The following is a 23,070-nucleotide window of genomic DNA, read 5'->3' as shown; positions in this document are numbered from 1 at the left end:
CAACAGCAGCTTACAACAAACTGTAAATCTAAAGACATGAGTTGAGATCCAACCATCTGTTCCGGCATCCCTTTCTACCAGCACACAGGTGTTATACATACACATTCAGACAGACACATGTACACATTACAAAAAAGCTGTATCACAGCTTGCTCTGTATTTTTCTTCTTCTTTTTTTTTTGTCCCTTCCTTACTCAGAATAAAGGGGTACAGAAGATAAGTGGTAAAGTTTCTCCTTTGGTTGCCATGGAACTCAAGTATAGTTGAAAGAAAATTCACCAAATATGTTTTTGAATCATATGTTTTTTCCTTAAAGCAAAATGAAAAAAATCCATTGCTTTTCTATATAAACTATATAAACTCACACGACTCCAGTATTTCATCTGTTTTTAAAGTTTCTTATCATGACACCGAGATCTAAATTTGATATGAAGAGTAGGTCTTTGGGAATTCTCCTAGGCTGCTACCTACCCAGCCAACTGTGCATGCTCAGCTGATAGCAGTTGCTAATGAGACATCTCCAGGCAGTCATCTCTGTGTTCAGCTCTGCACTTATTTCTTTTGTAGATCCCTGTGGTGTGAAATGAGCCCTTAAATGTGATGTGGAGTTAACAGAGATCTATTCAGAATCATTTTACCAGTGACAAGAATAATGACACAGAGGAATATCATCTAGTTTGATGATTATGGGGATTAAGAAGTTGGTAAGGGATGTGATGTGATGATAGTAATAAAGTCACTCCAGTGTTTATCCTGGTCCCGTATTCAGTTCTTGAGAATGTGGCTTCCTAAAAGCTAACAACAATCAAAAGGATAATTGCAGTGCAATTTAACATTTCTAGTGTTATGTTCCAGGTACTCGAAGTATTTCAGATAGCTTCATTCTGCACAAATTTTTAAAGGAGATATTCATTTCTCATTCAGCCTATAATATTAATTAGAATGTTTGCCTGATTTACCAGGATCATCTAGAAATATCTTAAGGCTCTGGAATCCAATACAAACTGATTATCTAAAGCCATTCCTTTTTTCTGGCCTCTCACAAAAAGCATGCTGATGAATAGGTTTCTGGTTCAAGATTTGAATGGGCTCAACATGTCATGGAACGCTATGGTGATTATGTTATTAAAGTATGAAGTGTCTTTTGGAAGAACAATTTTTTTTATTTTATATTGCATAGCCAGACTTTAGTTTTATGACTTGTGACAAAATAACCTGAAGTTGAACTTGAAGCATGACTTTAGTCCAATGTCATATGTGTGGCTTGCTATGAATTGAACAAGTCTTGAACAAGAATTGATCTGTGTGTAACCCTGTAACTGCATCTGATTCATGATTCTTAGATTGGCAATTCTGGTTTCAACCTCTCGGGAAAACTCCAGGCTCACATTTTTCCTAGTTATCTAACTAATAATAATATTCTGTGCAAAATATGGTTATTTGTCCTCTCATAAAACCTTTTTATTCTCTATTTTATATTGCATTAAAGATCTCTGTTGATTTTTAAGTACTATGCAACATAGAAGAAACAAAGACAAATAAAAGATCCATAATCTCAGCTCTCCTAGAGCTCACAATGCATTGGAAAAATCACATTCTTATAAAATATGTACCCCAATAGAGACAATTTAATATTGTGAAAACCTCAAGTCAGAGAATACTCAATACTTTATTACTATTTTAATTATGTGAGAGCCTATTTCCAAATGAAGGTGGGCATGGAAGCAAGGCGAAGGTTTTATAGAGGAGAAATACTTGAGCTGAGATCGGATGGTGTAGGTTTGGAGTCTGATTTGAGAACCTTGACTCCAGCAAAGGGAATGCCTTGTGTAAAATGCCTCCTATAAAGCAAATAGAAGTAAAAGAAGCTGTAAGAATGTCCAGTTGCCATGGGCAAGGAGAGTGAGTACTGTGAGAGAGACTGGATTCTCATTACCTCTAGCTGTAACATCTTAGACATTAAGGCTGTTCCTTTTTGTCTTCCTGCATACCACCTCCCAAAAGTTTCTGCAAAGATGAGCTTCTTTTTTTTCCCCATATTCCGTTTTCCCTGATTTTAACCTACTACTTGTATTTTACCCCTGACCTCTCCCATCTACCTAGACTGAAGAATTGATTATGAATTTTTCTAAAATGAATCTTAGACTATTACCTGATATGCAGTGTCTCCTACAGGTTTATGTGTGAGGACACTTAATATTATTATCATGCCATTTGTGAAGTCACAGAACCTTTGGAAGGTAGGGTTTAGGCCTCCAGAAGAGTTCCTTGAGGGTTATATCCTAACTTTAATGCAAGCCTGATTTCTTCTTCCCAATCTATAAAGATGTGAGGGATTTCTGTTTCTTGTTTCAGCTTGTATAAATGGAGCTTCTACTCAGAATTTGAGTCCCTATAGTGAGAGGCTGTAGAGCTGTGCAGCTTGCCCAATTATTATGATTTCCCTACCTCGATGAGCCTCGATGGAGCTGCTATACACTTTGTGTTTCCCCTACCTGAGGAACTGTAGGGTTCGGATTTTTCACTTCATACTGTGTGTGAGAACTGTATGTCTTGGTTTTTATTAACTTTTATTATTTTATGGTAGCTTAAATTTAAGAGATTACCTTGAGTCTTAGTAGAGAATTTTGACTATTCACAATATTTGAACTCTTAAGATTTTATTGGAACTTTAAAAGTTACACTATGCATATTTTACGTAGTGAGGTATTTATCAACCTATGGGTTTATGGGGAAAGTTTTATAACATGAATCTGAAATGTCACCAATAGGCTAATGTGTTTGAGCACTTAGAAGCAGGGTGATATTTTGGAAGGTTATGAAAACTTTACTATTGTGAGCCCAAATGGGAGATGTAGAAAGAAAGGAAGGACCTTATGAGTGGGAGCTTTGTAGTGCTTCTACTCCCATCTGTGCTCCATGACCTGCTAAGATGTGAAAAGCTACCACCTCACAGTCCTGCCACTATAGATGGAATAACCCCAGTTGCCAGTCCTTTCTATACATGACAAAGTATTTTCCCTATAGCCAGAATAATCCTCTACATTGAGACCCCAGAATATGGAATTGTACTAACCACATTTAAGATATATCTCCGCGATTTAATCCTAGTAATATCCTCACAGATGGGCCCAGACATTTTATGGCTGGGTGATATTAGATCTGCTGAAGTTGATAATTATCATACTAGGTATTTAAGAATACCTAGTTGGCATATTTTGGGGCAAATGATTAATCTGTAAAAATGTGAACTTCTGACAGATAAAATACAAGATTCCAGAAAAATCTCCCTTAAAATAGAGCCAAGAGACAAACTCATACATAATATGAGAATATATCCAGGTACAGGGTATCATTATGTAACTGGTCCTTTGCATTAGTAGCAAGCACAGAGACACTTTACATTTCACTGCCTCTAGCTTTATCTCTAAAAATAATAGTAACTATTGCAAGTTATTATGCCATCAAAGTTCTAATTTTAGGGAAAGCTAATTACTTTTTAAGATGGGTTTAGAAAAGTAATATTATGTCTCATGATGGAGATGAAAGAGACTCCATGAACCTCTATCTTAGGTGACCTAAGGAGCACCTCTATATCAGACAAACACACATAACAACCTACATCACACATAACAGGCATTCTGTAGATCTCATTCCATCGTTCTCTGAATGCATATTTTAGATGGACTCAAGTCTGTGTTCCAATTTTCCAAGGCAAGGGTAAAGTGAGACAGAATAATTGATCCAAAAATAACAACATCCTAAATAAATAGGCTTCTAACCTCTGCACAGGTGAAATTTTAGAGTCAGGACCTAATGGGTCTTCCTCTTCTTTCCAACTCAAGAAGCTAAGTAATGAATTGGTTCCATGGCAACAAGCAAGATAACAAGGCTATGTGATGTTTTGCATGTGGGAATTTATGGATATTTTCTATGTTGATGATTTCAGAAACTGGTTTAGGAAATCATCTCTAACTCACCACCACTTATATTTTCATTTATGAAAATTCCTGAATCTAGCTCAAATTGCTTTGTCTTCTTCATATTTCTCAGAATATTCCTGTGGAGCTAACAGGCACTGAGAAGATACAAGGCCCAAAGATATCAGTTTTATTCTTACTAAGCTACACTTTTCATACTACTAAGATGGTGAACCCAGGAGCTGTGTGTGTGTGTGTGTGTGTGTGTGTGTGTGTGTGTGTGTGTGTGTGTGTGTGTTTGTATGTGTATGTAAGACAGACATTATTTCCTGCAATTCTTAGCAAGCACTTCTATCCACTGAACTATCTCCCTAGTTCTCAGGAAAGCACAATAGTTAATGTTTCTATGATAAACAGTTTAATGTCAGCTTCACACAAACTAAAGTCTTCCTCCCTGCCTCACTTCCTCTCTCTCTCCCTCCCTCCCTCTCTTCTTTCCTTCTTTCCCCCTCTCCCCCTTCATTCTTCTCTCCCTCCCTCTCTTCCTTCATTTTTCTCTCCCTCCCTTCCTTCCTCACTCTCTCTCTCTCTCTATCTTGTTTGTTTAATTTTCAGTCAGGCTTTTAATGGGAAGATAAAACAGCAGTTCCCCATTCCAATGTGTAAGACTGCAGACAACTGATTAAAATGGTCATTGTTGGTAAATCTCTCTTCAGTGACACAACACAGCTATAGCTTCAACATACCTGCATTCAAAATCTTCAGAGATATAAACTGAGTTCAACAGTAGTGACTAAGACAGGAGTGAGATCCTTACATATTTCCCCTGCTCCAGGAAGGGCATAAAGTCAGCTGTGATCCCTTTTTCAGATCCAAATTAAAAAGGTAGTTGCAAATTGGATGGTGTGTGTGTGTGTGTGTGTGTGTGGTGTTTATATTTATATCCATAATCGTACATGGAAAAATAAGACACTTGATATATTATACTCTCACTTTCTACTGTAAGCATCTTTCACTAAATCAAAGAATGAATGACCTTCCAGGATCTACATTTCTCTGTACTATCAATGTACTTGAATTAAATGTAAGTATTGTCATATCCAGATTTTATGTGAGTTCTGGTGATTCTAAATCAGGTCCCCATGCTTGCAGAAGTGCTCTTATACACTGAGCTATCTCCCCCATCCCTATTTCCATGTTTTTAAAGACTTGTCTTACCTCTAGTAAATCATTTCAGATTTATCTCTTGCTTGTATTGTATGTATATATGTATTTTTGTGTATCTGTATGTGTTATGTGTGTATAGGTGTTTGTATGTATGGGCACATGTGTGTATATATATGTGGAGGTCAGATGCAGAATTCTAGGTCTTAGTCTCTGGCTTGCTACCAGCTTATTTTCTGAGAGAGGTTCTCTCACAAATTGAAACTGTGAATAGGTAAGTTAATTGTCCAGCTAACTCTGGGCATCAACATATTTTCACTTTATCTGATACTGAAGTTGCAGGTATGCGCCATGTGGCTAGCTTTATAATTGATGCTGGGAATAAAAAAAAAAAAATAGAATTCCTCATGCCTGGCCAGCAAGCACATCACACCCTTATTGCTAAATTTTCCATTGTCTTCTAGATACCAGTTTAAAATTTTTCTCTTCTGTAGCACTTTGTGATTTTCTTGTTCAAACAGGATTAGCTTGTTTAGAAGACTAGCTCCCTTGTAGTACTTCCGTTGACTACTTTGTAATGGCTGCTGTGTTTCTCCATTGCACTTTGGTGCCTTGTTCTTATGAGTTGGTACCTGTAACAGTGTGCATGCAGAAGGATATGCATCTTGTGTGGAACATGTTAATAGAAGTTCTGGAAAAGCTGAACACTTTATAAGACACAACAGAGATAAATAAAATCATAGGGAGTTAGTCATGAGGGAAGTAATACATCTCAGCAGCATCCCACTGACCAGGCACCAAGCCTCAGATGCTCACCCAGTATGCCATCATTGTATCAGTGTCGGCGGCCAAAGAAACAGTCAAAGAGTTTTCAAAGATACATATGGGAAACATTACTGTCAGATATTTTGAATTTTTCATTGTTGTTATGAAGAATATCTATAGTCAAAGAAATTGAATTACAAATCATAATATGAGATTCATAAAGCTGCTTCAGTAGAACTTCTTGGAAAACTAATTACTGCATTGAGTTCTAGTGACCATTGCCTTTAAATCATATAAATCATATACAAACCTTGTGAACTTTTTCCTTTTAATGGAAGTAAATTCTTATTTTGTCCCCAAGGAAAAGCACACATCTTCAGTAGGATCCCTAAGCACATAAAAAATGACTGAGTATGTCTTATGAACCCAGTGTCTCTTGGACATGTGGGGACTGAGGTCAAAGCACAGATATGAAGCAGGGAACTGGGTTAGATTTTATCACATCTGTTCTGGTTTCAGTTCTGTTTCTGTGATACAACACCCTGGCTAAAAAGGAACTTTTTAGAGAAAGGCATTTATTCACTTTATATATTCATATTGCAACCCATAATTGCAGTGAAGTCACAGAGACTGGTGAGACAAACACCTATGCTCATTGTACTTACAGTCGAGAGCACAGGAAAAAAAATATGTGCAGGCCTGCCTATTTCATTGCTCCATTGCTTTTTTTCTCTCCTGTATAATTGGTTTAGGATACCCTGCCTCAGAAATTAGGCATTAAAAGTAAAATAGATCATTCAAAAGTAAAAACTGCCCAACAGTTATGCCTACAGGCTAAGATGATGTAGATAATTCCTCAATTAAGACTCCTTTTTCCATATAATTTCAGATTGTGTTAAATCAACAGTTAAATCCTGCTGGGTCCAGCCTAGCTGCATAAGGGGCAGTGTGACACAGTTCGTGCCCATGGAGCATCACCAGGCCATTGATCCCCCATCGGGTGATGATTACATTTGGAATGAAACGAATCTGCTGTCTCTTTTATTTTACTTCAATCTCTCTTTAAGTGTTCTTGAAAGCCTGGGCAGATGGCTTGGTCAATAAAATGCTTGCCATGCAAACATAAATTCCCTGAGCATAGCTCCCCAGAGTTAACCCAAAAGCCAGGTCTGATGGTCTGCAGTCATTCCAGTGCTGAAACTATTGAGACTTGTGGTCATAGAGGGCTCTGTGGCCAACCAGTCTTATGAGTCAGTGAGCTCTTAAGTCAAGCAATGAGGGACCCTGTTTCAAAAATGTAGGTGAAGATAAACCATGGGATACACTCTGCTCACCTTTAGCCTGTACAGGTGCACAAGTGGATATGCACACTGGCATATGTGCATGCTATATATACATACAAATCAAATACACAAACACACACACCAAAGATATGTTCTAGCTTGTAGAGAATTTAGATTACAGCCAATAAAGCACAGTATATATTAGAGTAAAGATGATAAAAGGTCTATGATCTTGGAAAATCCAGCTAGTTTTCCAAGATAAACAACTTTATGCAGAATACTGAAGAACTGGGGAGAAAGGAGCCTAATGTAAAAACTTCTCCTATTGAAGGACCCTCTGCACAGAGAGGACTGGCTCTTTGGGGCTGCTGCATTCTACCAGAAGCCTATGATATTTTGAAGCAGCTAGAGTGAGTTTCTGCATCACCTAACTCTAAAAATTATTAAGTAAATATTTTAAGAGTTTTTTTTAATTCCTAACCTTTCTTTCTTTTTTTTTTTTTTTGATGTTTTCTTAAATCTGAACTGAAGCTCTGAACTTCATTTTATAAATAAAATAAAATAAAATAAAATAAAATAAAATAAAATAAAATAAAGAAAAGAATGTTCTAGATGAACATAAAGGCAGGAACTCAACCATTAAGAAATTTGTTTAGTAAGGGTTTTGTTTTTAGGATGTGAATCTGATTCCTTTGAAGAAGCATCCTCATTAATATGTTTAATTCTAATTGCTGGTCTTTTTTTCTTTTAGTATAAGTTTTGCACTATCATTCTCAATTAAAGATTCTAACCATATTTATATATTCATTGTGTATTTCTATATGAGTGTGCTATGTCACATGCCATGTGTATGGAGGTCACAAAACAACTTTTGAGAGTCAATTCTGTCATTCTGTGCGGGACCTTTTTCTGTGTAGTCAAACACATTTACCTGTTGAGACATCTTATCAGATTCCACTATTATTTTTTAAGTAGTAATTCACACACACTCACACATACACACTCACACACACACACACTCACACACACTCACACACACTCACACACATACATGCACACAGGTGAGGGAGAGAGAGATAGAGACAGAGACAGAGAGACAGAGACAGAGAGACAGTGACAGAGACAGTGATAGAGAGGGAGGAACAGAGAGAGACAGATAGCAAATGGGAGAGGAATAAAGGAAAAGATATGTCTCACTATTATAAAAAAGAAAGAAAAAGAAGATAGATATAATTTAAGTGTTTCAACATTAAAAGGACCCACTAAAATGATATGGGGTACTTGTGGAGGCCATAGTGCATTTTATTACAAATTTTTATTTCAGGAACATATTTATAAAAGAGGTAATAATTGTATCTAATAAAAATCACTTTTATTTTTATTTTCAGTTGTAAACAGCAAATCTCTGTCCATATTCATGCAGAGAATGTGTTCTCTGAATGCACAGCAATGCTAATGTGTACTAGAGAGAAGCTTGAAACCACATGGTTGATTAAATAGAGTGTGATACATTGCTTTCAATGCACTTCTGACCTGGCACTTGGCCTATTCTTTAGTTTGTTGTATTGATAGTACATTCCCTGTGACAGGCTGCTACCTCTCGGACTATAAACCTAAAGTGTTTGCCATTGTGTAGGTTTGCTGAAGAGTATGGTGATAGAGGCCCCTAGGGAATAGAGAGACAGTGAATATTAACTTTCTCAGGATATACAGAGAAAAAAAGGGGATTCAAGCACTGGAACAATGACTAGTATATCAACTTTGAACACAAGCCAGATGTTTTTCTATGATTGACAGCAATAGGAAAAATGAGTGAGTTGTGAAAAGTCAAGTAAATGTGAATATGTGAAGAAGTGGATCACAATCATACTTTTTGGCCCAAATTTGAGTAAAGGTACTTTCTTCTTTACTGTCATTCATAGTGTGGCACTGTACTCTGTTCACAACATTTTCTGCTCTCTTGTATACTCACAATGAGTTTCTGATGCCTGGGGGAACTGTACCCTGCAGCTGACCTCACAAAGTGGACATAGCATCAGGTATTATGCACTTGGGCCACGGATCAACTATCTCAGGCAGCCATGTTGCAAAGTTGAAATGAGAATGTTCCTGTGATAAGGAAGTCAGTGAATGTGTGTCTTCCTTGTCAGGTTTTCATATAGGGGAGCTTTCAAGTTAAAACTAAATGATACTCACACTACAGCAGCTGTAATTATATTTTATTTAATTTTTAATTTTAAAATTTTATTTATTAAATTTAAATTTACTTTATTTTTTAATTTATTATGTAGTTATGTAATTAGGCTGTAATGCTTTATCTTTCCGGATCTCTCAATCCTTTTCTTCCTCATCACACACAAAAAGGCAAGAAAGGACAATCCTGCCCCTGTAATTCTTATCCATTATGTAAGTGCTGAAGTTAGGATACAGTGAACTGGTTTCCTTACCTCGTAGACAATGAAGAGTTGCTTAAAAAATACTCTCTTGAAAAAATTTAAATGTCCTAAGGAGTCATGAAGGTTTAGATAGGTCACCTTGCCTTAAGTAGACCACACTTGAACTGGAGATAATTACACTTCAGTGTGTGAAAATAGTAAGGTCTTGTCTCAATCACAGAAGGAAGAAAATGATTGTTAGAAAACTGTGTCATGAGAGTGACTGTGACCATGTCACGTTCATGTTCTCACATTCCAGTTACAAATAGGTCACTGGGTGTGCTTTTCAAAATTAACCTCTTCTACTCTCTTTCTCCACCCTATCCCCTACCTTTTCTTCCTTCCTTTCTTCCATCTCTCTCTCCTTTCTCTTTCTTTGTAGTTGTTTGTTTGAGGGAGAGTTTCACTGTGTCTCCCAACTGGTTTGAAAACTCTGCAGTCAGCCTCTAAATTACTGAAATTACAAATCTACACTATTATGATGATCTGAAACTATAATTGTAATTCAAAGGGGCACATACACAAAACCACAACAGTAACAACAACAACAGCAGCAGCAACAGCAACACAAAGATACACTCACTTTAATTATTATCTGTAATCAAAAGCTTGTATTTGAACTCTGATGAACATACAGATTTTATTTTTAAAAATGAATGCTGAGTCATTGAGACCTAGAAACAGCCATCACCAATTTATGAAAAATTTGATCAGGTCTTTCTATGTTGTGTTTGCTATTCTTAATTCTAACCCCCATTTTTTTTTCAAGGAAGTTTACAGATTCACTATCGACTAGGCAAGGGAGAAAGTCACATATTCACCATCAGCGTAGAGAATCTGGCCAACAGAAGAGTGCACCAGGTGAAGATGAGCCGAGATGCATCAGAACTTTCCATTCAGGTACTTCACTTCTCACCTTTCTACACAGCCTACATGCCCAGTTTCTATATCAAAGATGTCTGAGCTCAATGAAGCCACATACTAGAATATAGATTTACCCCAGTCTCTGGTTCAGTACTTAGCCATGTTCCTCTTTCCCATTGGCATCGACAAAGAGCTACAAATACAAATTCTAGAATTCCCTCACTGGAGCTATTTCATTAGGAACTACTGGAGAAGAGAAAGCACTAGACATCCTAGTTGGGCTCAAGTTTAGTCAGCTGTTACCTAGAATGAGTAACAGGAATGATGCATGAAAATATGAAAGAACATACAGAAGACTGTAGTAAGGGCTGTAGGGGAATTGGGCATAGGGTACAGGGGGGGCACATAGGAGAACACAGGTGATACAGAAGCCCTCATGAAGGCACAGGTCACTTCTACACATGACTTCTCATTGCTACTTCCTTCCTAGTGCAAACTGGGTCTTGTAGTTACCTGGGCAGAAAAGAACAAGAAGGTTTTTAAAAGGTTTATAAGTGCACATGCAGAACTATTTGTGAAAACAGTGTGGTAGGCTTCTGTGAAATATTAGTGATACTGTATAAAGATCCAACAGCAGATCAGGATAGATCTTAATAAAGTCCAGCAAAAGTCTAGACTACTCCTCTTTGATCATAAATGAGAAGGTTAATCAGCTTAGCAATTACCATTTGGCTTAGATAACTTTAATTCATTCATCCATTATCCTACAGGTTTGTCACAACAAATGCCCTAGTTTTTCCTTGCTACCAACAGATGCAATGCCTTCTTTCTCAGAATATGCTTTGCTCTCTTAATCTGTGAATTATATATCCTTTAGAGTAGATATCACACATTCTCATTTGCCTATCCCCCCTGTACTTGGAACTGAGAGCTTTTGCGTGCTCTCTGTCTATTCCACAGCTATGCTCAATAGGCCTGCCCTACCTGTGAGTCAGATTTCATAGTGTTCTCACAAGCATATCTACAACTTCCTTCTGTCTTCTATCCTTTTTAACACCTTTCCAGTTCCTCAAAATTGTTGCCTGATGCACAAAGTAATTATTAAATGCACCAAAAACAAGCAAGTAAACTAACCAACCACAATCTTTCTGGATTGAGAAAAGAAATACATTTCTCATTATTTATGCAGACGTTTACCATTTTATTGTCTTGGAAAAGTTGATATATGCTGATTTCCATAGTGCATCTTCCATGTGAGTTACCTTACTCATTGCCATGACAAAACGCCTTGGAAAGAGTTTAAAGAAATTCTGGCTTAGTATTTAGGATCACAGGCCATCACTTCCACAGGTACACGAGGCACCTGGTCACATTCCATTCCCATCCGAAAACAGAGAGAGAGAGAGAGAGAGAGAGAGAGAGAGAGAGAGAGAGAGAGAGAGAGAGAGATGCTGGTGCTCAGCTCACTTTCTAATTTTTATTTATTCCAGAACTTCAGCTTTTGGAATGGTGCTACACTTCTGTGAGGTGGGCTTTTCACCTCAGCTAATCTAGTCTAGAAACTTTCCCACAGATATGATTAAAAGTTTGTTTCTATGGTGATTCTAAATTCCATGTTGTTGATAATCAACATTAACTATTATAAACTCCTTCCCCTTATTCCTACCATGTTACACAAAAATTGTACTACTCAAGATATGCATAACTTTACTTTGCAGAAACACAGTGTTGGAGTGTTGTGTGAATATTTCTGGCGAAGTATGAACAAATGTCTATTCACTCCATATAGGGATCAAACAGCAAATCAACATAAGGACACCCCCTAAGTCTAAACCATTAGTGAACCAAAGAGTTTCACTGAAATTACTAACAGGAACATGAATGAGAGGTAACTGGAGCAGAAATGACTTAAAGACAACTATGTCATCAAAATCCAATCCAGCATGGCTGGCAACTCACTAGAGCTATATACCTGCCATGTACTTTACAACGTGTAGGGAGAAAAATAGGTAGGAAACTGCTTCTTCTAGGCAACTAATTTTGGAGAGATAAGGGCCTAGATCTAGTGTATCTGGCCAGTTTCAAGGACTTCCTGAAGACTTTAAATTATTTACTTACCAAGTTTAATGAGATTCCCATCATATGTAATATTTCACTTAATCAAGTGTAAGCAACCATGCTTTCTCATCAGGCAAAGGTTACCTGACATGACCAGTGAAGGAATAAAACCAGGCTCTGGTTGGAAGGGCTGCAGAAAAACTGAGGCTGTGACAATTTTATTGAGAACAATTAGATTTTTTTATATCCTGATAAGCAACAGAATACAGTAGTGATTTCCAGGATAAATATAGTTGTAGTTGCCAAGATAAAATGATGTTTGCAAGCTGTACAAAGCACACAAGATTCATGTCTAAACCAATTGTCTTGTTAAGGTTCCAACAGAAAATACAGAGAAACACAAAACGGACTGAACACTGCACTGCCTGAGGGAGAACCTCAGTTTCTCAGGAGCTGAAAGGCACACAGTGGTCCAGAACTCCAGATCCTCACTGGGAAAACCTATAATGCATGTTTCTCATGGCATCTAGGCAAGAACAACTCCATGGTTCTCTGCACCCAAGCTTTTCTCCAACAGAGGAGGTTCCTACACAACATGGGGCATGACAACCTAGATTGTTTGTTTTCAGCCTTTGGGACTTCATTTACATTTTGTTTGACTAATACCACTCTTCTCTGAGCTTTTTTTTTTCTACCTCACCAGTTGATCACTACTGTCTCTTTACAGGTCTTCTTCTGTTATCTCTCCTACCCATTGGTGCACACAGTATTCGACTAGACCACTACTATTTTATAGCTATAATAATGGGATGGCTTACCTTAATCAATCTCATAATTTTGTGTGTTCTGCATTTGCCAATATATCAATGTCTACCAATATGCAGACCTCTGCTAATGTCCTGCAGACAATTCCTTTGACTTTTCCCATACACTGTCCATTATCCTTGTGTAATTTTATTTTTATTCTTTTCTCTTAGTAACTCATGTTATCTCACATGGAATATAATTTACTTACTATGTTTTGTCCTATAACCCTCCCATAGAATGTAAGTTTGATGAAATCAAGAACTTGGTTTGTATTTATTATTTTGGAGTTTCCTCTTTACCAAACAGTCCCTAACAGCAGATTTTCAGTAAACATTTCTGAACAAAGTGGATGGGTTCCACATGGTTGGAGGTAAAATGTGCAAAAGTTTGATGTGAACTTGTGGAGAAGTCAAGGTATTCTAGTTTCTTTTCTGTGCTGTGATAATTAATCTCAAAAAAAAAAAAAAAAACCCCAACTGGTCAGAAGATGTTTATTTTAACTCATAATTGCAGGTTATAGTCTACTCTAAGAGTGAAGTCAAGGTGACTGAAACTTAAAAGAGCTAATAATATTATTGTTCAAGAAAAAGAGAAATAAATGTATCTGTACTTACTTGTTTACATACACATAGCTTGATTTTGCTACTCTCAGACAGTTTAGAATACTCTGCCTAGGGAATGACGCTGCTCATAGTGAGCTGGATCTTTCCAAATCAATTAACTTAAAATACTTCTTTTGAGATATGCTCTATGCCCAATCCAATGTAAGCAATTTTTTACTGAGACTCTTTTCCAAGTGATTCTAGGTTGTGTCAAGTTCATATTTAAACTAAGACCAAACTTTCAGGTTGAAGCTTGGGGGTATTCTGGCTGAAGACTTAATGTTTGAACTCCTGTTGATTACTGTATAGAAGGATATATTTATGAATGAGTGACATAAGGCAAAAATTACCTATAAAAATTCTCTGTACTTTGAAACATGCCACATGGAGAGTCAAGGAGAGAATTTCAGGAGAGAACCAGTGGGGATCCTTTTGATGCAGCCTATGGGAGAATGTAGGAATGACTATTAGTTACTGCAGTTAGATGGAATTTCTGTTATAATTATTTGACAAATAGCACAGATGACTCATATAATGTCAGAAATTTACTCTTACCTATTACACCATTTTTTAAATGAGTAGGGGGGACACTTTTGAACATATGTGAGTTAGGTTGGAGAGTGCAGCTGCTTAATTGGTGAGTGATAGGAATTGCAATTTTAACTTCTTGTTTTTGTAATGTTTGTGGGTACAATGTGGAAGCCAGAGAACAACCACAGGTCTCAGTGCTGAGGAGGTGCTGCCTCCTGTTGGGAGGGGTAACAAGGGTTCTCATATGTCTATAAACCACAAAGAGGAGGGTAACCTGGGTCTCCAGTGAGCTCAAGAGATCTCAATACCTCTTTTTCTAGTGCTGGGATTACAAACAAAATACATGAAATATCAAATGCATCAAACCACACTTAACATTTTTTTGTGAGTTCTAGGACCAAACTCAGGTTCTTTTACTCCTGTGATAAACACTTCACAGATTGAATTAGCCCCACAGCACCTTGTTTGCTTATAATTTTAATAAAGCTCTTATGAGAAAATGGGGCATGTTCTGTTGAGCATTTTACAAATCACATCTTATGTACCTTTATATTTTCTGTCCTCTTCACAAATAAGACAAGTAGAACAGAGATCTGTAAGATGTATATGTTTCCTTTCACTGTCTGTAATATTTACCAATTAATTTATATTTAAGAATAAGTAATCACTTGATATTTGCCAAGTGCTGAATAAAGCAGAATAATCTAGACAGAGAACTTATGTTTTGTCAAGTTGGTTTGTTGGCTCAGGAAGATAGTATGTTTGCTTTTCTGACCATCCTACCCCATCCCAAACCAATATATGAATATATTTATACATATATACATACACATATACATATTCTCTTTCATCTAAAAATTGTTTAATGAAAGCAAACAATCAAACACAACAATGGCAAAATGTGGGTTCCTGATATATCCCTGACTGCCAATCATTCTGTATGGAATATTTCAGAAATGCTTTACACCTGTCAGAAAGAATGGACAGGTGCTTATGACTGCGTCAGTCATTAAGTAAGATCCTGAGCACCCTGCATTCCCTATTCCTCTTCCTTGGTAAGATGGCTGTTAACGTTGCCTTTTGAAGGACAGGTAGAGAAACCTGACTACTTGGAGATGGAGATAGGGATTTTGAGTCCAGAAACAACAAGATTATGTACAGCCGTATATGTACTAATGTGTGCCTTGACTAAGTTACTCAACTTTGTGACTTCTCTTTCTCTGTCACTAGGTTGATCTATGTCATAGCATTGTAAACAAATTAAAAAAATATGCATTTGTGTCCTGTTCATACATTATTTAGTAAACAGGAAAAGTTACAGTCTGATTAAAAAACAATAAAATAGAATCAAATCACACACTATGGGTATTAGTTTGTACTAAGGTTATTCGATAAATTATAAGGTCTGGAGATTATTGAAGAGAATCACTCATTGGGTGTGTGTGGAAAGAAAGTTGTAGAAGGAGGATCTAGATGGAAAGGTAGGTACGTATTCATTCTGACCCATTTGATTTTCCTTAAGTAGAGCAAGCTTACTCACCCCATCATATGACTGGTTCTCTTTCTTTCTAGCCTCTGTACTATAAAAGGATGAGGATATTATCATTTGGCTGTTCAATACAGAGACTGGAGAGTAGGGATAGGGAGCAGAGGGCAGGGCTCAAGTGATGAAGAATTTGCCTTGCAAGCATGAGAATCCACGTTCAAATCCCATAAATCTTATATTAATCTAGGAGTGATGACAAGCACATAATTGTAATCCCACAATGGTAAGAGAGAAGATAGGCCCCTTGCCTCGACCCAGCCTCGGAGTTCACACAGGGTTCCACTGTCTGGGGCTGCACCTCTGTGCTTCTCTATGTTGCCAGCTGTGCGGAGCAGGGATGCACTGTGCCTGCTGCAGGTCCTCATCATGGAGACCAAACGCCTGGAGATTCCCAGCAGCGTCCTGGATGATTTCTGCACCCAATTTAATTGCACATTCCCAGTGAGAAAAGAGAAAATTCAATCCAAGTGTGCTTCCAGATTGAACTTCTCCATTGGTTTTACTTGGATTTCTATATGCAGAACACACCAGGATTATCTCATTGTGAGATAAGAGACTTTGCCAAAGCTGTCTTCAGTCACTGTTTCTTTCGGCTGCCACAAGGTGAAGATTTGGAAAAAATTTGGATGAATTGAAGGAATAGAAAACGGGAGTACCAACTTATGGTGCAGTTATTCTCATGAGACACTCGAGAATGTATTGCTGGTTCAGGAGTACCTGGCAAAGTCAGGCTGGGGATTTCCAAAAACAAAAGTAAATAAAGAAAAAGCACCTCATGACTGCGGCTAGAGAGGTCTTCGAGGAAACCGGTTTTGACATAAAGAACTAAATTCATAAGGATGATTACATTGAGCTTCAAACCAATGACCAGTTTGCTCACTTTTAAATCCTTCCAGTAGTTCCAGAAGATACAAAATTTAACCTCCAAGCCAGAAGAGAAATTTGGATTATTGAGAAATTCCATGAGAAATTTTCCTGTCATAGAAATGATATGACTCCCAAGTCCAAGCTTGGCTTGGTACCTAATAAGTTTTTAAGGCCATTCCCTTTATCAGACCAAGAAGTGACTAGCTGTCTTGAATATTTGGAGATTCCTCAGACAGTGACAATAGTTTTTCTTCAGCTGGTAACACACCAGCTAGACCCACCATGGAAAAATTGAGTCAAACAAAATTATACCACAGTGAGAAGTTATTTCCTGAAGATTCTCCCAATGACCAGAGGGTAAAGTACAGGCAGCCGCTACAGCAGATGCTGCACGGTAACCACAGGAGGTGCCAGACCTTTTCAAAGCAAAAAATCAAAATATGAGAGGAAATGGCAGAAAACAGTATCAAGACTCACCTAATCAAAAGAAGAGAGTGAACAGAGTTCACAATCAGCCAGCAAAGCAACAGAATCCCTTGATAAAATGTGAAAAGAAGCTGCATCCAAGAAAGTTTCAGGACAACTTCAAGACAGATGCCACATGTGACTTGCCTTGTTCTGGTAAGATCTGTTGGCTGAATTTGCTGAGAGACATTCTGTAGCATGCAATGGACATTGAAAGTTCCTCTTTTTATCCAGAATCTTTCTGAGTATTAGAATTGACCAAAAAGCTTTAATGAAAATCTTGGACCTTTATCCAGCAAGTGTATTGCAGAAGTCCCATGATCTGAAAGACCTGTTGCATGTGAGTGGGTATCACCTCAAGCCTTACCTTTCCCAGGTATTTGAAAGAAATGCAGGGAGGCAGTGTTTCTAAAGAGATTTTCTGTACAGAAGAGAAACTAGAAAGAAACAAAGGTTTGCACTGTAAATGCAGTTAGAACTTTTTATATGGATTTACCATTTAAATGTTTGGTAACAAGTTTTAGTTGCTTGTGGGTTTTTTGTTTTTTTTTTTTTTTTTTTTTTTTTTTTTTGTCTTTCCATTATTTCACATGATCTGTGTTTTGTTTTATATTCTGATCAAGAGTTGTTTTGATTGCAAACAAACATCAGCAAGAAGCCATGTCAATAGGAATAAGTCACCTCTCCATTGTAGTGATTACAAAAAGCTTACTTATTGAAAACTTTAAAAGGAACTCAAAACCCCAGTTATCAGAGTTGAACCATGACGTCAGGATGCAAGTGTTTGCTCATCTCTCTGTTTCTAACCACTGAGAGTCTAACCCTTCTAACTGGAGTTTTGTCAGTTTGTTTAGCACCTAGTCTTCAAAACAATACTCATTTGTAAGGGGAACCCTTGAGCACTTCATCAGGACCACACCGACAGCCTGAGGAGAGATGGAGTCAGTGGGGAGACGATGCTGTAATTTTGAGCTATGATGTTTGCTGTCAAAAAATCTGTGAGTGCTGGAGCAGAGAACGTGGAAGCCAGTAGCTGGCAGTTGCTCCAGGTTGTGCCTCGACTATCCTGCCTCAATCTGTTCAGTATTGTGCCATGATTATGCTCATGTAAAACATTTATACATATTCTAGTTGTGAGTCTGTGGGGAAAACCACATTCTTAGTTCTATATTACATCTTTGTTTTGATCTGTGGAAGCTGATATTGTGTTATGTTCCAGTTTGCAGTAATACCAGAGTGACATGCTTTTAATTAATATCTTGAAGCCCCTGGATTATAAAGTGAGAAAGAAGGCATTCTGTAATTTGCCCAGTACAAGTAAATAAAGCATGGCATTGGGGGACCCTTGAAGTAATGTACTTAGATCACACATAGGAATGTATTTTGTATTCTGCTCCTTCAGAATTGTTACACTAACTACTGGTGACAATGTCCCTTTTGCAGAGGATCGCCTGTTGTTGAGGACAGTCACCAGCGCTTTTAGGAGGCAATACGATTTGACTGCACCTGGCCTCACTGAAAATCTTTCCTGGGGTGGAGTGGGCTGTTAGAATGCATGTGTACATGTACATCTGTCCTGTGTGATTTTAACAAGTGGTATCCACAAAGTATATCTCTGCTTATAATGAGTACTATAGAAAGCTTTTTTTCTGTATATGCAGTCTATTTAACTGGGGTTTTACCTAACCCCATGGAACTTTAAATAGAAGGGCTATTATTGTGAGGAATTCACTTGGTATTACCACTTTGCTTTAGCTTTTAAATGACTGATTTTAAAGAAGAAATTATATTTATTAATGAATGCGTCACTCGGGGCTAAGCAGGAGACTTCACAGTGATACAGTGTGTTTGGAATCTTCTAGATAACTACTTGTGAATCCCTCTGTGACCTTTGCTTTCTAATGCATTATATGATTGTGTTTTGAAGCCCTCACTGTTCTTGTCTGAAATACAGCTGCTTTGCTTAGGTCAGAGAGAGAGAGAGAGAGAGAGAGAGAGAGAGAGAGAGAGAGAGAGAGAGAGAGAGAGAGAGAGAGACTGTTTCCTAGGAGCCTGTTGGCCAGATTATCTAACATAGTTGGTGAAGTTCTAGGCCACAGAGAGACAGTCTCAGACAAATGTGGAAGGCTCCTGAGGAATGGCACCTGGGTTCGTCTCCTAACTTTTAAATAATACACATATATGCATACTCTTCCCAAAATAATAGAAATTGAAAGAATCTACTGGATCTGATTCAATCTAATTGTTTGTACAGCCCAGGAAATAGAAGGTGGGGGAGGGGACAAACCATAATCAGCAGTACCTGAAGCAAGGAGTGATTGCCAAAGCATCACCCTAGAAATCAAGGCCTGGAGAATGCAGCAGTTACTTCAGTCCAGCCTTCCATTTCAGGTTGCTCTGTCAGTGGCAGCAACAGTTTCATTCTTTCCTAAAGTATTTATCAAAGTTTGCTTCACGACTAGGAAGTCCTACAGTCCACACCTGAGAGCAGGTCAGGAATACAGAGGGAAAGAAATGGTGGTGGCTGAAAGAAAAAGAGGGGAGGAAGAAGGGAGAGTGGGCAGCACAGCTGGGTCTCATTTAATGTGGCAGAGCAGGTACAGGATGGGCTTGTCTGCTTACTTGTTTTCAGTGAAGAATCCTGTGAAAATTCCCAGTGAGGAGAGATTAATATATGACAATAGCACTTTAGGGTTTCTAAAAAAAAATGAAAGCCCTTAAAATACCATATTTTACAAGGAGTAAAGAAAAGAATACTTTATGTGCATTGTGGGACAACTGCTGGGACTTTTCAAATCTCTCTTGAGAGTGACTAGCAGAGAGAAGCCTGCCCTGTGTGAGACTGTAGATCTTCACAGATAGAATTGCCCTATGCTTTCTCAAACCTGGGCTATGGCTTTGTTTTGTTTTCCTACAGATGGACCAGCAACGATTCAGCTATAACTTTTCCCCAGAAGTGGAGTTCCAGACAGTGAGGTCACTCATCCTAGGGAAAGTCCCAGGTCGGTTTTTTTCTTCTATATATTTCATAGATATTGTAAAACTTGATGAATTTGTTCCCTCTGTTAGTGTGTTCAGTGATTCACACCTGAAGACATTGCTTACATCTGTATTCTTGATACAGGCTTTGAAATGGAATATACTAAGACACACATGTGGCAATGGTGAAGAATGCCATTCATGTTGCCTTTATTAATTGGCTACTTGTTAGTTGTTTGTGGTAACTATGATGCTGGTTATTTGTTAATAACCTAGAGGAAAAGGTAATCAAGTAATAATGTAAAATATCATTTGAATTTTAAAATTATTAACTTTTTAACATAGTCAATGTTCTACTTGCATTTCCTTAGTTCTAACCTAAAGGAATGAAGTAGACTGCAGAATGAGGACTCAAAGCTCACATTAGATGGGCATATTCTCCTTTTGTATTCATATAGGTTTTGTGAATTTTCATTTTCTGTTAGAGAGTATGTATTGCTTCTATAACACTCAACTTTTTATACTTTCCTGAAGAATTTCATATCTTAAATGATACCTGATCTTTAACAATGCATCTTAGAGCTTAAATACATTTTAGCTACAACTAATATAGACAAACAAGCCTTTGCTTTGGTTACTGTTTCAATCTTACCTTTGCTCATCCTTTTCTTTCAATATATATTTTTTATTTTTTTAAAACCCCATGTATGATCATGTGTAGCCCACACATTTGGGTTTAATTTTAAGTCTTTCTCATGTGTACATGTGTATAATGTGTGGTGTGTGTGCATATTCATGTATATGCCTATAAATATACAAGTATTTGCCATGGGATGCTTTTGGATATCAACAAGCTCAAGCACTGTTCTACCTTTTCTGAGGCAGGATCTCCTAATTCATGCTTTGTACATGAGTGGAGAAGATTCTGGCTTATGAGCTACCAGTGATTCTGTCTTCTCTTCCCATCAAGCTTAGGAGCCTTGGGAATACAAATACCTACACTACTAAGTTTGGCTTTATGTGGGTTCTGGGTACCCAAAATCAGATCTTCAAGTAGCCATCTTCGTGGCACCAGTTCTTTAGTATCCTGGCTATCCCTGTTTTACATATTGGCAAGTGAAGGTGTTTTTCAGATTTTGAAATTATTTGTACATTTGATTTACTGCTTGTCCTTTATTTATTACTTATTCAGCTTTTTTGTGACACTCTCACATTCTCTGGTTCTGCCAGTCACAGTTCAGTTTAGAAAACACTGTCAATTTTGGGTATCTTAAGCAGGAATGGACTCAACACAAGAAATCCCTGTCCTATAAAACTTTTGCAGCCCTTAACTCTAAGTCTTGATATTTCCTATTGGAATGACTTCTCAGAAAGTCTGAGAGTCTTTATAGGGACTGTGGGGTGCTCTTGGTTACCTCCTCCAAGGGTCTGTCAAGAAGCTGCCCTGTGTCATGTACAAAATATAGATTTGCAAGACAGAGGATCTGTTCTCTGAAAAGTTGTTGCAAAGAATGAGTTGTCCTAACCGTGTAACAGCTTAGATAGGACAAAAAATGATCCACAGTTACTCCAATCTTCTAGATTCATAAAGAATTTAGCATCTCCAGAATATAACGTGAATGTAAACTAAGTGTTGAAATGTCAGTTTCTCAAGAGACATACTGATGAATTGAACAACAACAACAACAAAAAAAAAAACCATTTAAAGATGGGTTTATTTTTTTGCCCTTCCTCTTGTGTAGTGATAATACTTGTGATAATAAAAATCTTTCTGAAACTGTTTATTCAGGTTCACTAATGAGGCCCTATTGAATTTTTAATTCCTGTTCTCTGTATCTTAGATACTTCTTTGTACAACATGTGAGTTTCTTCTTTCTGAACCAAACCTATTATTTATTTATTTATTTATTTATTTATTTATTTATTTATTATTAATTTCTTTACATTCCACCCATTGTCCTCCTTTCCAGTCCCCCTCCCACAGTTTCTCATCTTATTCCTCCTGTTCCTTGCCTCCAAGAGGGTGCTCCCCACAAACCACCAGGCCTTCCCTTTCCCTGGTACCTCAAGTTTCTTGAGGATTAAATACATCTTCTCCCACTGAGGCCAGAACAGGCAGTCTCCTGCTACATATGTGTCCAGTGCCTTGGAGCAGCCCACATATGCTTCCTGTTTTGTCAATGATCAAATGTCCACAAGTGTCTGGGTTTATTTCTGGGTCTTCAATTCTATTGCATTGATCAACCTGTCTGTACTATGTGACTCCAGTATCTTTTGGAAGGCACTTAACACCATGAATTTTGCTCTTAATGTTGCTATCATTATGTCCTCTAAACTTCAGTATTCTATACCTTCATTTTCGTTGAAATCTAGAAAGTCTTTAATTTCTTAATTTCTTCATTTCTTCCTTGACTCGGATAGTTTTTCAGTTCCCATGAGTACATGGGCTTTCTCTATTCTTTGTTTTGTTTTGTTGTTTTTATTATTATTGGTTCCAGCCTTAAGCAGTACTGATTTGACAGAATCCCTGAGATTATTCCAATCTTCTTATATCTGTTGAGTCTTATATTGTGTCTGATTACATGGTCAGTTTGGAGAAGGTTCCATTAGGTGCTGACAAGGAGGTATATTCTCTTGTTTTGGGGTGAAATGCTCTGCAGATATATGTTAAATCCATTTGGTTCATAACTTATGTTAATTTCACTGTGTCTTTGTTTAGTTTCTGTTTCAAAGACATGTCCATTGGAGAGTATGGCATTGAAATCTTCCACTATGAATGTGTAA

General features: G+C 37.5%; 1 protein-coding gene and 1 pseudogene across 1 annotated transcript in view; both read left to right on the top strand.

Moving 5' to 3' along the window:
• Positions 1 to 23,070, top strand: part of LOC117716227 (contactin-associated protein like 5-1) — a 688,126-nt gene that overhangs the window by 638,654 nt on the left and 26,402 nt on the right. The window contains exons 20-21 of the mRNA XM_034513191.2: positions 10,337 to 10,467; positions 20,225 to 20,309. Of these exons, the coding sequence (XP_034369082.1) occupies positions 10,337 to 10,467; positions 20,225 to 20,309 (216 nt within the window). The remainder of the gene's footprint in view (positions 1 to 10,336; positions 10,468 to 20,224; positions 20,310 to 23,070) is intronic.
• On the top strand, positions 16,342 to 17,719 carry LOC117716393 (m7GpppN-mRNA hydrolase pseudogene; annotated as a pseudogene).

Source organism: Arvicanthis niloticus, chromosome 10, assembly GCF_011762505.2.
Source record: "Arvicanthis niloticus isolate mArvNil1 chromosome 10, mArvNil1.pat.X, whole genome shotgun sequence".
Classification (NCBI taxonomy): Eukaryota; Metazoa; Chordata; class Mammalia; order Rodentia; family Muridae; genus Arvicanthis; species Arvicanthis niloticus.
The sequence above is the reverse complement of the archived record's forward strand: the minus strand, read 5'-3'. Positions and strand labels throughout refer to the sequence as shown.